General features: G+C 51.7%; 1 protein-coding gene across 3 annotated transcripts in view; it reads right to left on the bottom strand.

Annotated features, from left to right (window-relative positions):
* SLC1A7 (solute carrier family 1 member 7) overlaps window positions 1-15344 on the bottom strand; it is a 59103-nt gene that overhangs the window by 1385 nt on the left and 42374 nt on the right. For all 3 annotated transcript variants that reach the window (XM_055401334.2, XM_055401332.2, XM_055401333.2), the window contains 7 exons: window positions 12333-12375; window positions 8923-9145; window positions 5204-5303; window positions 4313-4546; window positions 1800-1994; window positions 844-978; window positions 349-451 (listed from right to left, as the gene is read on the bottom strand). In XM_055401334.2, coding sequence (XP_055257309.2) covers window positions 349-451; window positions 844-978; window positions 1800-1994; window positions 4313-4546; window positions 5204-5303; window positions 8923-9145; window positions 12333-12375 — 1033 coding nt within the window. The remainder of the gene's footprint in view (window positions 1-348; window positions 452-843; window positions 979-1799; window positions 1995-4312; window positions 4547-5203; window positions 5304-8922; window positions 9146-12332; window positions 12376-15344) is intronic.

Genomic DNA, 15344 nt, shown 5'->3' on the forward strand with positions numbered 1-15344 from the left:
GGCAGATCCCTTGCCTGAGCCTCAGCGTCCTCCCCACAGAGTATTGAAGGAGCCCTGAGGACCATGAAGCTCCCAGCAGACATGTGAACACTGGCCTTGTTGTCAACAGGACACTAGGGTATGGCTCCCTGAGGATGCTGACTGTGTATACCACTGGCCGTGGTGGGTGTTCAACAATCAGCTATTAGAGGAATCTGTCACCTGGGTGCCCGTGAGGAGATCAAGGTGTAGAGGGATCGGTGGAAGGCTGCCCAGCTGATGGGTAGCTGATGTACTGCCCTGCCCACCACTCCTGGCTTCACCCTTGGGCCTTTGGGCAGCCTGGCTGGAGGGAGACGGTGTGCTCACCTCAGTGCCCATGTCCTGAGCGAAGTCTTTCCGGCAAACGTGAGCCATGATCCCGGCAGCCAGTGCATCACCCAGCACATTAATCATGGTGCGGAAACGGTCCCTGGTGGGCCAAGGTGGGCGGTGAGCAGCAGGCCCTCTGTTGTAAGGGGAGCTAGGAGAGGGCGGTGCTCACGGGACCGGTGTCTTCCTGGTCCTCCTGGGCCAGCACCCCCTGGCAGTGCTGAAGTGGGTGATGCAGGTACGTGGGTGTATCCTGCTTCAGGGCCTGTGTGTCAAAGGGCTTGAGCTAATGCTCTGCTCCCACCCTCTTGAAATTCTTTGTAGTTTTTGAACAAGGGATCCTAGGTTTTCACTTTTGAAAACTGGGCCCCACAAATCATGCAGCTGGGCAGGTGTCAATGAGTACCCACTGTGCCAAACCGGCCCACTGTGAGTGCCTGCCTCCCAGGGGACAGGAGAGGGTGGGGGGAATCCACCCCCTCTGGTACTCACAGAGCCCAGTCGACAGCGATGATGAGGGTGATGTCGTCAGTGGGAAGCCCCACAGAGGTGAGTACGATGACCATGGTGACGAGCCCAGCCTGGGGGATGCCAGCTGCCCCGATGCTGGCTGCGGTGGCTGTGATGCTGCGGGAGAGGGTAGGGAGCATTGTTGGGCCCTGGACCCAAGGAGGAGGCCAGAATGCCAGAGCCTCTGGGGACAGCATTGTGGAGCAGGCATTGTTAGGAATGCCACAGCAGGCATTCTTGGGGCAGGGGCATGCCTCTGCCCAAGGTCCTGTGGTCCCAGAGGCTGTATCCCTGGCCTCAGCAGAACATCCTAAGAAGTCTGTGGAAAGCCCTGTGTCCGGGTTTGATCCCTGGGTCGGGAAGATCCCCTAGAGGAGGGCGTGGCAACCCACTCCAGTATTCTTGCCTGGAGAATCCCATGGACAGAGGAGCCTGGCAGGCCACTGTCACTGTAGGATTCCAGGAAGTTGTCCACAGCTTCCCATTGTCCACTGGCACTGGGTCCCCAGGGTCAGGCTTGTACCCTCAGGCTGGCATGTGAGGTCTTCCCCTTCACCTCTGTCCTTACTTAGCACCTTCCCCCAGCTCCAGCCACACAAGCAGCCCCTCCACTGTCCTTAGTCCCTCCCTGGCCTCTGCTTGCCCTTTGCCTGCCTGCAGTGTCCTCCCTGCTATGCATGTCTCCACTGCAGGCCCTCCTCTGGGCCCTAGCTTCCCAAGTTGCTCAGGGCTCCCCATCTGCAGGGCGGCACTGGGGAAGGAGCCTGGTGCCCTGGATCATGAGACCCCAGCACTGACTTGCTGTGTGGCCTGGAATGAGCCCCTTGCCCTCTCTGGGCCGCAGAGACTGCATGAGATATTGGCGCTCAAGACTCCCGAAAGCCCTTCCAGAGCAACCTTCCCCAATCCACACTGGGTGCGGGGTGTCAAGAGCGCACCTGATGGTGATGATCTGGCCGAAGTCCAGCTCATAGTTATTGACTTGGGCGATGAAGATGGCAGCCACGGCCTCGTAGAGCGCAGTGCCATCCATGTTGATGGTGGCACCCACGGGCAGCACAAAGCGGGCAATGCGCCGGTCGATGTGGTTATTCTCCAGCAGGCACTTAAAGGTGATGGGCAGTGTGGCTGAGCTGTGGATAGAAAGGCCAGTGTCTGCCCATCACCCTCCTCCAGGATGGTCAGGGCCCCCAGGTTGCCAGCTGGTCGGTAACAGAAGCGACCCCCCAACCCCCAATGCCAGGCAGCTGGCCCATCTAGGGTGGAGAATGGTCATGTGGCCAGACTTGCCCAGGCTCAGGGCCTTAGAGACTCCCTGTGCACACTGGCCATGAAGGGAGTGACCACCAGCAGAGCATCTGCTAGGTGCCAGGTGCTGTGCTTTATGCCTCATGGCTTCCTGCTAGGAAGGTTTTGAGTTCCTTTAACAGGTGAAGAAATGAAGCCCAGAGGGGAGGAGGGGCTGATGCCATGTCACACAACCAAACATACAAAGTGGTGATGAAGTGGTCAACAGCAGGGCTTTGGGTGGGAGCACTGGTTTCAGATTCCAGCTTCCCACTAGCTTAGTGGCCTTTGCACCTTCTCAACCTGTACCTGCCATAGTTTCCTTGTCCCAAACAATTGGTACACCATGGAGCTATTAGGAGGATTCAACAAGAGGTTGCTTAGAATAGCGTCTACATATTGTAGGTGACTTCCCTGGTGGTTCCGGCTTCCCTTGTTGCTCAGCTGGTAAAGAATCTGCCTGCAAGGTGGGAGACCTAGATCGAACCCTGGGTTGGGAAGATCCCCTGGAGAAGGGAAAGGCTACCTATCCCAGTATTCTGGCCTGGAGAATTCCACAGACTGCATAGTCCATGGGGTCACAAAGAGTTGGATACGACTGAGCGACTTTCCCTTCACTTCCCTGGTGGTTCAGACAGTAAAGAATTTGCCTGCAATGCAGGAGACCCAGGTTCGATCCCTGGGTCAGGAAGATCCCCTTGAGGAGGGCATGGCAACCCACTCCAGTATTCTTGCCTAGAGAATTCCGTGGTCAGAGGAGCCTGGCGGGCTACAGTCCGTAGGATCACAGGGTCAGACAAGATTCAGTGACTTAGTAAGCACCCATCGTAGGTACTTAACCAGTGGTAGCCCTTGCTCTTGTAGCTGTGCTGTTACTGAGCTCCCAGTAGCAGTGTTGGGCCTGAAATTCAGGTTTGCGTATCCCCACAGCCCTTACTTCCCACAAGTCACTGCCTGGGAGGCCCAGGTACGCTTGCCAGAGCCCTTCATGGGACCCAGGCATGCTGGGCCCAAGGCTGTGGTTCCTGCTAACAGGAAACAGCAATGGCTTCTGGCACTGGTAGGGCTTAACCAGCGACGTGGGGGCCAGCAGCTGCTTGGGGCTTCATCTTTCCCTCTTGCCTCCTCCCTCTGCCCTGGATGGGGTTCCCAGACAAGGCTTCTAGGGCTTTTCCTCACTGGTTCTGCTCTTTCCTAGTCCTGCATGAGGTACTTCTGCTGCCAAGGGCAGGTTATGTGGCTGCCGGGGAAGGAGGTCTGTGGTGGCCTTTATTCCCATTTTACAGACTGGGTGACTGAGGCCTAGGGAAGAGAAGGCAATAAGGGATGGAGGGAAGAGCCAGGCCTTTGAGGCCAGAGACATGGGCTTAGGTTTAGACGACTTCCTTCGTGTAGAGCTTGGGCACTCACTGTGGGGAGAACCACTCTTTCTTCACAGGGTTAGATGCCCAGTAAGTGACCACCTCCTTCCCTTCTCCTCGCTCAGTGGCAGAGTTTGCATGACTTCATCTCCCTGGGTCTTCTGTACTCAGTTGCGGTCTGGGATGCTTGAGGTCAGGTGTTGCTTCACCAAGCCCAGAATGGCCTTAGTGGGTTATCTCCATTAATCACACAGCAACTCTACGTGCCAGAGGCCACAGTGACTCCCAGTCTGTATATAAGGAAACTAATCCCACCACCCAGGGAGGTGGAGTGGCTTGCCCGCAGTCACAGAACTAGTGGGTAATGGAATCATGACTCAAATTCTCACTGTCTAGAGACATTGCCAACGTTGTGACAGGGCTACCTGCCAGTGACAGTAAACAGGCAAAGTCCCTGAAGAGCAGAGGGCCGGACTCCAACAGGAGCTCCACGTGGCAGTGAAAGGCAGCAGAGACTGCAGACTCACCCCTTTTGAGCTCTGTCTGCCTTGGACATGTGGAAGCCAACCCCCATGTGGACTGAGCGAACACTGGGGATGTGGAGCAGGGCTTGCTGCCATTCGGGAAGGTAGGGGCTCTAGCATTTCAAGAATAGGTCTTGTTACCAAATCCTCCCCCAAATTTGCGAAGTAGGTCACATTGACACTTTCCATGGTTCTGTGGCTACAGACGAATGATGGCTGGACGCAAGAATAGCTTTCAGCCATGGTCTCCTCCCTGACACTTTTGCTGCCCAGGGCTACCTGGAGGAGGTGGCCAGCGCGATGAGCAGTGCCTGGAGGATGCCGCGGATGAAGACGATGGGGTTCTTTTTGGTGATGAAGAAGTAGAGCAGCGGCAGGATGAAAAGGCCGTGGACGACCAGCCCGCATACCACGGTGACTGCATAGAAGCCCAGCTTCTTTCCTACGGTCGTGGGGTTGTCCATCTCCAGGATCTTGCCAGCAATGAGAAACACGATGCCAAAGGGAAAGTACCTGGGGTGGGCAGGGCAGCCGGTTCAGCACCAGGCAGGCAAAGACCCTGGGAGGCCCCGGGGGCTGAATCACTGCCAGGCCTGTCCACCCTGAGCCTTCCAGGACTCTTGTGAGGAGAGAATGTGACTATGCACCTGAGCACCTGGCATATGGTGTCACTAACGCCCCCTCAACCAGTCCAGCCATGCACAGCCTTCACCCTTCTGCCTTCCTCTGCAGGCCCACATTTCAGCCCAGCAGTGAGACAGCCTCTATGGCTGGCCTTGGCAGGCCTCTGCCTTACCCTATCTCACTGTGCAGGGTTGGACTAGAAGATTCCTAAGGTCTGAACTCTGAGCCAAGGAGTGGCAGCTGGCCGTTGCTTCCAGTGTCTCCTTTCTCTAAAAACGGAGCTAATGAGGCCCCAAGAGATGGGGAAGCAGACTGAGAGGTCAGGACCAGGCTGATCAGCTCTTGGTCTGCCTCCAGTGGGCCTGACAGGACCAGAAGTGGCAGGCCCGGGGCCGGAACTTGGCCTGGTCAGGGCTGGGGGTATCTTCCTGTGCAGCTTTCTGCTCATTCCTATGGGACCACGGGGTCCCTCCAGCTGTCCAGGGCAGGGCTGGGAGGGGGTGCAGTAGGTAGGCGCCCACCCTCGACCCCTGCAGTGAGGCTCACCACACAGCCACGGCCACGATCTTCATGACAGACTCGTTGAGGCATTGGCAGAAGCTGACCAGCGGGGCCCCGCTGTCACCCATGCGGCCCAGCATGACGCCTGCGGAGGGCAGGGACACAACAGATGACAGGCCCGCTGTCGCCCATGCGGCCCAGCATGACGCCTGCGGAGGGTGGGGCACAACAGGTGACAGGCCCGCTGTCGCCCATGCGGCCCAGCATGACGCCTGCGGAGGGCGGGACACAACAGATGACAGGCCCGGCAGAGGGGCAGGCCTGCATGACACCTACGTGAGCCAACACGCGCTGCGGCCAGGCACGGACAGACCACGGGCACACACAGATCTCAGCGCCTGGTCCACAGCCCAGCAGCCTCTGCCACCCAGCACTTCCCCCCTACTCCCCCTCCCTTCCCAGCCTCCCCGCTGGAGAGGGCTGTGACCTCCCCACAGGGCTCCATCTCTTCCTCCTGTCTACCCAGGAGCATGTGCCACCTTCTAAAGACAAAAATGCTCCCTGCCAACACCCCCAACTGACTTTCCTGCACACAGAGACCGTGACCAACTCCCCAGCCCTCACACCCTGGCTCAGGCCCCGCTTGACCTGGCCATGTGTCTGACTCCCGCCTCTGGCTGGCCCTGCTTTCCCTTCCTCACTCTTCCTGCCTCGTGCCGTCTTCACGCATCTAGACTGCGTCAAGCTCTTTGTCCACTCAGTTCCTGATGCCTGAAGCCCTGGCCTGGAGGCCTGCACCTCTCCAACTCGCCCTTGGCAGACTCCCCATTTATTCTCTAACCCATCCCTTTCTGATCGCCTCTTGTCGCTTCTTACAACAGTCATCTGTTGTGTTGTTCTGTCTCCTCCAATAGAAAGTTAATCCATGAGGGCAACTTATCACTGAATGAATGAATGAACAAGGGAAGGAATGACAGAGCTTCTTCCGAAGCCCCTGTCACCCTCCCCTTGGGGTTCTGAGCTCACGCAGGTGACCACAGTTAGGTCACTCCCACGGTGACAAGCAACTGCTCTCCCACTGGTGACACAAAAATGGGGAGCATAACACACTCTGTGTCCGCCTTCATGGAGCTTACTGTCACCGTGTCCAAGAGGTTCATCCACTGCCTCAGCCGGTGAGGGGGCAGGATCTGAATCCTGGCCTCTGGAACCCCAGAGAAGAGCTCTTTCCCTGTCCAGGATGCCCGGAACCCACGCTGAACAGGGAGCAGCTACCATGGGGGAGGGGAGTGGAGGGGCCCTACTGGGGAGGGCAGGAGAGGCCAGAGAGGCAGGTGACACTGGGCCCAGCTCTGTCCATCTGGCCTGTGGAGGCCTGGCTGAACTCAGAGCCAGGTTCCCAGCTGACGCTGTCCCTCCCCGGCTATTCCTGCTCCTCATCAAGCTCCCTGTTCCAGCCACAGGCTCTGGCTGGCTTAGAGCAGCTGTCCATGGGATGCGGAGGGTGGCAGTGGGCTTCCTCCCACAAGCAAGGCCGATGCCACCGTAGCATCAGCCACATCCCAACACCAGGGGAAGACGGGGAAAGAGGCTGCAGTGAGGGGAGCAGCTGTGCCGGTGTGCTCACTCACTCAGGTGGGGGTACACAGAGACATCGGCACAGCTAGAGCTGAGGACACGCAAAAAATAGTCACTGACACGTGGACAGTGACATGTGCTCAGTAAACAGTGAAACGAATCGAAGGGTCTCAAAGTTTTCTTTAGTTCTGCTAACAGATGTCCTTTTTGAATGTTCCCAGTCCTAAGAGAGCAGTGATGGCTGGGGTAAAGGAAGAAAGTCCAGGGCGGGGGACAGATTATCACATGTGCTGAAGATGCTTCCAAACACTGTCCTCTCATACACCAGGGTCTCTGAGGTCCTGGCCCCTCTGTGTGCCTGCCTGGCCTTTTGACCAGGATGAAAAGAGCTCCATTACCCATTGTCGTTCATCTGCCCATCCACCCATCTTTCCCAGTTTACCGAGCACCTGCTCTAACCACACATGGTAGCTGTGGGGCTACACGGAGACCAAGGCCTGTCTCTGCCTGCATGGAATGTACACAGCTGCCGCGCAGGCATGAAACAGCCACACTAACAAGCAGGCAGTTGTACTGGGTCAAACATTTAAGGAATAACACAGGGCATCTGACTGGGGTTAGACTTTTCCTCAGGATGGGATGCTTATACTGAGCGCCCTCAAGGATGAGAAAAGTGTAGCGGAGAGCGAGGGGCAGGAGCAGCCTGGCTGAGGGAGGCGCCTTCCAGGAACCCACAGGCAGAGCGGCTGGGGAAGTGAGCCGGCCGAGAGCGGCAGCCCGGCCGGAGCTCACAGGCTCTGCAGGTCACGCAGTGTTTGGACCCCTCTCCGAGGACAGTGGAGCCAGCGGAGGCTTTACATGGAGGCTCAATGACCCTGTGAGGAGGACACACAAGGTCAGGGGACTCTTGGGACAGTTTTTCCAGAAACCAGATGAGAGATGACAACGGCCTTGGCGGGGGCAGTGGTCAGAAGGAAATACAGAGGCTGGAGAGATTCCAGAGGCAGACCTGATGGGATTTGGGTGTGAGTTGAAGCAGAGGGCAAAGTAGAAAGTAACCCCCAAGTTCCTTGCCTAAGAAACCAAGACGATTAGAGAATTTCCACTTGAGAAGAAAACCCTGTGTAGGAGTTGGAAGCTGGGGAGCCCTCAACTAGGCCCGGGGCTGGGGCTGGGGGAAGGGGCTGATAGGATTTTATAGTGCGGCTCCTGGTGACCCCTGGCATGACCTAGAGGATGAGGTGGGGCTGACAAGCTAGGTAGTTGTGGAGGGGTTAGGAATTCCTAGACTCCAAAAAAGGAAGAGGACTTCATTGGTAGCTCAGTTTAAAGAATCTGCCTGCAATGCAGGAGATGTAGGTTCGATCCTTGGTTGGAAATATCCCCTGGAGAAGGAAAGGCAACCCACTCCAGCAATCTCGCCTGGAAAACTCCATGGACAAAGAAGCCTGGTGAGCTACAGTCCATGGGGTGGCAAGAGTTGGATACAACTTAGTGACAAACCACCACTACCAAAGAAGGAAGAAGGCTGTGTGCATATGTCGGTGGGGGTGGTCAAGGGGGGGACGCTGCTGGCAGAGGCATATCCAGAGGTTTTGTAGGATCTGAAGTTTGCACAGTTCGGAGATTTCTTCAAGAGAAAGAACATAAAATTTAAAAAAGGAAAAAGGATACAGGCCTTAGAAGGGACCTGTGCAAGTTAAACTTCACCAACTTCATGGTAAGTAGCCTGTGGTGGGCCTCGGGGACCCAGCAAAGGAAAGGGTATGGCCATGGGCCCCCAGAAATGGCACAGACAGGTCTGCAGAGAGAGGTGGCCACTGAGAAAGCCCTGTGGTTGAGGGTGGAAAGGAAGAATGAGGGCTTTAAACAAACAGCTGCTGGTAAGATCAGAGGCATGGCCTTCTCAGAGGGAGGAGCAACACCCCTGGAGGCAATAGCACCCAGGGATGGGGAATTCCCAGTGAGGAACAGCAGCTCCAACTTGGGGAGGACTAGGGACACCCTCTTGTCCCTGGGTAATGGAATAGGGACTTGAGTCACTCCCTCGGAAAAGGAAAGGAAGGAACCTCCTGGAAGATGGGGAGACTCCAGCCTATTCAGGTTACTGGACACGGGATGCAGGGAGGGGTAAATGCAAGGAGGGCCAGGCTCCAGGGCTTCCCGGGGTGGTGGGCAGCACATACCCATGGTGGCAGAGAAGATGACGATGCCCAGCACGTTCATGCCATCGCTGGTGCCAGGCTCTGACTTGTAAATGACCTCTGGCGGGGGTGTCAGGTCCAGGGCAAAGTTCTGCACACGAGAGCCATTCTCCTCCTGGACCCCATAGATGAGGATCCGCCGAGAAGGGGCCTCCTCGGATGCCACCTTGGGGGACTTGACAACGGGGGTGGTCTTGGTGCGATACTGGTGGGCGACACCCCAACCAGGAATGAGTCAGGACCAAGCGTAATATCAACAACAATAATAATAACATCTTGGAAGCACATCTGTATCCACTCATGAACTATTTGACAGTAACCCTGTGACATAGGCAGGACAGGGATTATTATCAATGTTTTACCAAAAAGCAAAACTGAGATTTGTTCGTCCATCCGCACACTACCAGGAACACCTCCTTCCATCCCTCCTCCTGTCTTCTTTCTATGCATCATTACACCCACCTGTGATAAGTCACTTCAGTCGTGTCCGACTCTGTGAGACCCTGTGGACTGTAGCCTGCCAGGCTCCTCTGGCCATGGAATTCTCCAGGCAAGAATACTGGAGTGGGTTGCCATGCCCTTCTCCAGGGGATCCTCCCAACCCAGGGATCAAATCTGTGTCTCTTACATCTCTTACACCGACATTCTTTACCACTAGCGCCACCTGGCTGGGACCCTCTCTAACCATCCACCCATCTCCTATACAGATAATCTACCTGGATAATCCTCCATTCACCTGTTTATCCTCTTTCAGCCATCCACTATCCATCTGCCTCACAGCCAGCCAGCCCTGCCTTCCACTGAAGGAAACTTGGACCTTCTGTTCTGAAAGCTTAGTTTGCCCCAAGCTTTCCTGATGAGATGAGACGCCAGCTGGGGAGAGCTGAGTGAGTCACCTACCTCTCTTCCTCAGCCCCCAGGACATTTCCAAGCCTTTTCTTCTCATTCCTCAGGTGCTATGAGCCCAAACAAGGGCTCCTGTCTTCCTAACACCAAGTATCAATAAAGCAAAGTTTCTGGGGGTGGGTGGAGCAAAGGAACCACTCAGGAAATACACCTAAAATTTCAATGCTTCAGTTCCCTCATCTGTAAAGTGGGGTCTTAATAGTTACTTACCTCATTAGGTTAAATGAGATGATACACGTAACGTGCTGACAGCAGTGCCTGGCACATGGTAAGCCTTCTGTAACCATTACTGCTATTATCACTACCACCATCACCATCATAACCACCGTCATCACCCCAGTGTCGAACACTCTGTGCCAGGTGCTGATTCTTGAAGGATGGGTAGCAGTTTGCCAAAAGATAAAGGGCATTCCAGATGGGGTAGAAAGTAGAGCAATGTTCTCTTTCCCTCTCACATCTTCAGGAATTGCCCATCACTGTTGGAATAATATCCAAACTCGCTAGCCTAGCACTCAGGGCCCGTCACTACTTGGCTCATTTCATAGATAAAGACACAAGAGGTTAGGGAGGATACAGTGATTAGCTCAAGCTTTCACAGCTCCTTATTTTGGAGCCTCTCCTCCACCTCTCAACCACCTCTTATGTGTCTCCAGGCTCAATACAGGGCCCACCACAGGGAAGATCAGGAAATGCTTGTTGGACTGAGTCAACCAACAGACTGACATTTTAGAAGGGAAATTATTAGAAGTGCAAATAAAATTGGTGTATAGGGTTGTTGGAAACTGACCCTGACTGTTCATAAGCTCCAATTCTTTAGCCACTTGATGTGAAGAGCCAACTCACTGGAAAAAGACCTTGATACTGGGACAGACTGAAGGCAGAAGAAGGAGGCAGCAGAGGATAAGGTGGTTAGATAGCGTCACTAACTCAGTGACGTGAATTTGAGTGAACTCTGGGAGACAGTGGAGGACAGAGGAGCCTGGTGTGTTACAGTCCATGGGGAACAGAGTCAGACATTACTTAGTGACTGAATAACAACAAGGCTGTTTTGATAAACGATCAAAAGGAGAAATAGGCAAATAAATTACAGCCTAGGCTTACATCAGGCTATGACGTCATTACTAAGAATTGTATTTTTTGTTGTTGTTCAGTTGCTCAGTCCCACTCTTTGCGACCCCATGGACTGCAGCACGCCAGGCTTCCCTGTCCTTCACCACCTCCCGGAGTTTGCTCAAACTCATTTCCATTGAGTCAGTGATGCCATCCAACCATCTTATCGTCTGTCACCTGCTTCTCCTCCTGCCTTCAATCTTTCCCAGCATCAGAGTCTTTTCCAATGAGTCAGTTCTTCACATCAGGTGGCCAAAGTACTGGAACTTCAGCTTCAGCATCAGTCCTTCCAGTGAATATTCAGGATTGATTTCCTTTAGGATGGACTGGTTTGATCTCCTTGCAGTTCAAGGGGTTCTCAAACGTCTTCTCCAACATCACAGCTTGAAAGCGTCAATTCTTCGGTACTCAGCCTTCTTTACAGTTCAACTCTCACATCTGCACTTGACTTATATTTTTAAGAAATATTAATAACCATGCAAAGTGCTCATGACATAATGGGAGTGGGGAAAACAGCAAGATGCACATTGTGTGTGTACCATGATCCTAATTCTATTTTTTAAAACATTTTGGCAGAGAAAAAAGACTAGAAGCATACCATCTACTATCACTATTGCTAGGTCCTGGAACTACAACTATTTTGATCCTCTGCTTTGGGCTTCCCTGGTAGCTCAGCTGGTAAAGAATCTGCCTGCAATGCAGGAGACCTGGGTTCAATACCTGGGTTGGGAAGATCCCCTGGAAAAGGGAACAACTACCCACTCCAGTATTCTGGCCTGGAGAATTCCATGAACAGAGGAACCTGGCAGGCTACAGTTCATGGGGATCCAAAGAGTTGGACACAACTGAGTGTATTTCACTTATTTATTTCAGTATTTCCCTAATATTTTACAGTGAGTGTTATTACTGTTTTTATTACAGGAAAGGATTATTTTAAAAAGAAAGAGAAAACAGGCTTTGATGCCAGCAGGTCTGAGTTCACCTACTAGTTCTGCCATTTACTAGTGATTTAACCTTGGGCAAATCCTTTAACCCTCCTGAGTCTCAGTTTCCTCATCCAGGAGATGTTCTGGTCCTAGCCCAGGGTAGGGTTATTGTGAGGACTGAGAGAGACCCTGTGCATGAGCATGGGTGTAACTGAGGGTGGAGCCAGCACTCAGTGGGGGCTTCCTTCTCCCCTCATAATTCTTCCTCATGAAAAGTCAGAACCCAGGGCAGGGGTACGGCCACAGGAGGCTCTAAAGATCTAGGTCCTCCCCTCCCACCGCCCCTCTCCTGTAGCATCCCCCCACCCCCGAGAAAGGGAGACTAACCAGCCAAGCCAGCCCCAGGCTGGCCCTGCCTGCCCATCCTCCATTGCCCAGGAACCCACTCACCTGTTTGAATGTGGCTTCCACCAGGTTGGCTGGGAACATGTTCCTGAGAAGAGAATCAGTAATTGAAGAATTCCAGGACAGGAGGGCCCTTGGGGTCACCTGAACACCTCCTTTGGCAGTGGAGGGCTTCTATGACCCCGCCCCACCTGCCCCTGCAGTCTTGCCTCTTTCCATCACTCCCATCTCAAGACTTAAAGCTTCAACACCAACTGCATGTGGTTCCCTAAATACACTGCATACTTTTCCAGCTCCAGGCCTTTGACTGCTGTTCCTTCTGCCTAAATACCCTGCCTACTTCTCTGGCTGATTCCTACACCAGTCAAGCAGAGACCAAACCTTTTGCAACTGCTCCAGACAGACTCCTTGGCCCTTCCCCTATAGTTACCGACGCTCCAGCATGCTGCTGGTGGCACTAGTCAGGTGTCTGCCTTCCCATTGACTGGCCTCCTTGAAGGGGGGACTTGGTCATTCATATCTTATCTGTGGCTCCCAACACAGAACCTGGCATATAAATGGGATCATTATTCTTATTAACATAATCTTCATCTTCTAAAGCAGGAGGGGGTCTTGTCCTACCAGATGTGAAAACATACTATAAATATGCAACTCTCGAAACAGTGAGATACTGACAGCCATCAACAGAAAAATCAATGTAATGGAAACTATACCTGGAGACAGAACCTGGGACATCTTAATATTTCATATTCTATAGACGTTGCTTCACAAATCAGTGAAGAAAGGAAGGACCCATTCTAGAGAATTGCATAGCTGACCAACTATTCAGAAAAATAAACACCAGGTCTTGGAACTTCCCCGGTGGTCCAGTGGTTGGGAGTTTGCTTTCCAGTGCAAGGGGTACATCAAGGCTGTGTGTTGTCACCTTGTTTATTTAACTTATATGCAGAATATATCATACAAAATGCCAGGCTGGATGAATCACAAGCTGGGATCAAAATTGCCAGGAGAAATATCAACAACCTCAGATATGCAGTTGATACCACTCTAATGGCAGAAAGAGAAGAGAAACTAAAGAGACGCTTGATGAAGGTGAAAGAGGAGAGTGAAAAACCTGGCTTAAAACTCAACATTCAAGAAACTAAGATCAAGGCATCTGGTTCCATCACTTCATGGCAAATAGATGGAAAAAAGTGGAAATAGTGACAGATTTTATTTTCTTGGGCAGTCATTTCAAAATCACTGTGGATGGTGACTGCAGCCATGAAATTAAAAGACACTTGCACCCTGTAAAGAATGCTTTGACAAACCTAGACAGTGTATTAAAAAGCAGAGACATCATTTTGCTGACAAAGGTCCGTCTAGTCAAAGCTATGGTTTTTCCAGTAGTTATATATGGATATGAGAGTTGGATCATAAAGAAGGTTGAGTGCTGAAGAATTTGTTTTTGAACGATGGTGCTAGAGAAGACTTTTGAGAGTCCCTTGGACTACAAGGAGATCAAACCAGTAAATCCTAGAGAAAATCAACCCTGAATATTCATTGAAGGGACTGATGCTGAAGTTGAAGCTTCAATACTTTGGCCACCTGATGTGAAGAGCTGATTCACTGGAAAAGACTCTGATGTTGAGAAAGATTGAGGGCAAGAGGAGAAGGAGGTGACAGAGGATGAGATGGTTGGATGCCATCACCAACTCTATGGACATGACTTTGAGCAAACTTTGGGAGACAGTTTGAAAGCAGGGAAGCCTGGTGCAGTCCATGGGGTCACAAAGAGTCAGACAACCGCTAGCAACTGAACAACAACATGGATTGCAAGTTCAATCCCTGGTTGCGGTGCTAGGATCCCATGCATCTCACAGCCAAAAAAATCAAAACATAAAACAGAAGTGATATTGTAACAAATTCAATAAACACTTTAAAAATGGTCCCCTTAAAAAAAATAAACTTTAAAAATAAGCCCTAGATCTTTATGTTGTTTTTGCTTAGTCACTAAGTCATGTTGGATTCTTTGCAACCCCATGGAGCCCACAAGGCTTCTCTGTCCATGGGATTTTCCAGACAAGAATGCTGGAATGAGTTGCCATTTCCTTCTCCAGGGGATCTTTCCAACCCAGGATCAAACTCGTGTCTCCTGCTTGGCAGGCAGATTCTTTACCACTGAGCCACTTGGGAAGCCATAGATCTTTATGTACACTGCACCAAAATAAATCCCAGATGGCTGAAAGAAATAAATAATTTACAAAATAAAACCATAAATATCTAGAAAAAATACAGATTAACATTTTATCAGATCTCAGGTTGTGGAAGAACTTCTAAGAACAAAATGAGCAATTAAATCAATAGATTTTACTTCATTAAAACTAAGAACTTCCTAAGTGCAGCTTAGTATCCTGGATTGGATTCTGGAACAGAAAAATAGGACACTAGTGGAAAACTGGTGAAATCCAATGAAGCAATTTAGTTAATACTGTTGTACTAATTTAATGTCTTACTTTTGACAAATGTACTAGATGTAGGTTACTAACATCAGGGGGAGTTGAGCAGAGCTGGGAACTCTCTGTACTCTGCAACTTTTCTATAAACCTAAAATCATGCCAAAATCAAAAGCTAAAAAATTAAGAAGCTCTTTAAGACAGATTACAATACAAATAATAAAGCAAACAAACTGGGGAACTATACAACAAAGTGTTACCATCTTCAATCTTTAAAGAGTTTTTACAAATCTTGGCCTTGTTTCCATGTTCACTCTGTGTTTTCTCTCCAGAACATCAGTTCCCTGGTGGGTGGGATCTCTGCTTTGTTCTCGGCTATGTCCCTAGCTCCTGGAAGAGTGCCCAGCGCATAACAGGCACTCAGTAAATATTTGCTACATAAATAAATGGACCACAAAAACATTAATACCTCAATAGAAAAATGATCCCCTTCATGGATCACAGATTTGTCACAGCAAAAGGGCTTGCATAACTCTATGAAGCTATGAGCCATGCTGTGCAGGGCCACTAAGATGGACGGGTCAAAGTGCCGAGTTCTGACAAAGCATGGTTCACTGGAAGA

Source organism: Moschus berezovskii, chromosome 4, assembly GCF_049115385.1.
Source record: "Moschus berezovskii isolate FMDL1 chromosome 4, NW_MosBer_1.0, whole genome shotgun sequence".
In the NCBI taxonomy this organism is placed as follows: Eukaryota; Metazoa; Chordata; class Mammalia; order Artiodactyla; family Moschidae; genus Moschus; species Moschus berezovskii.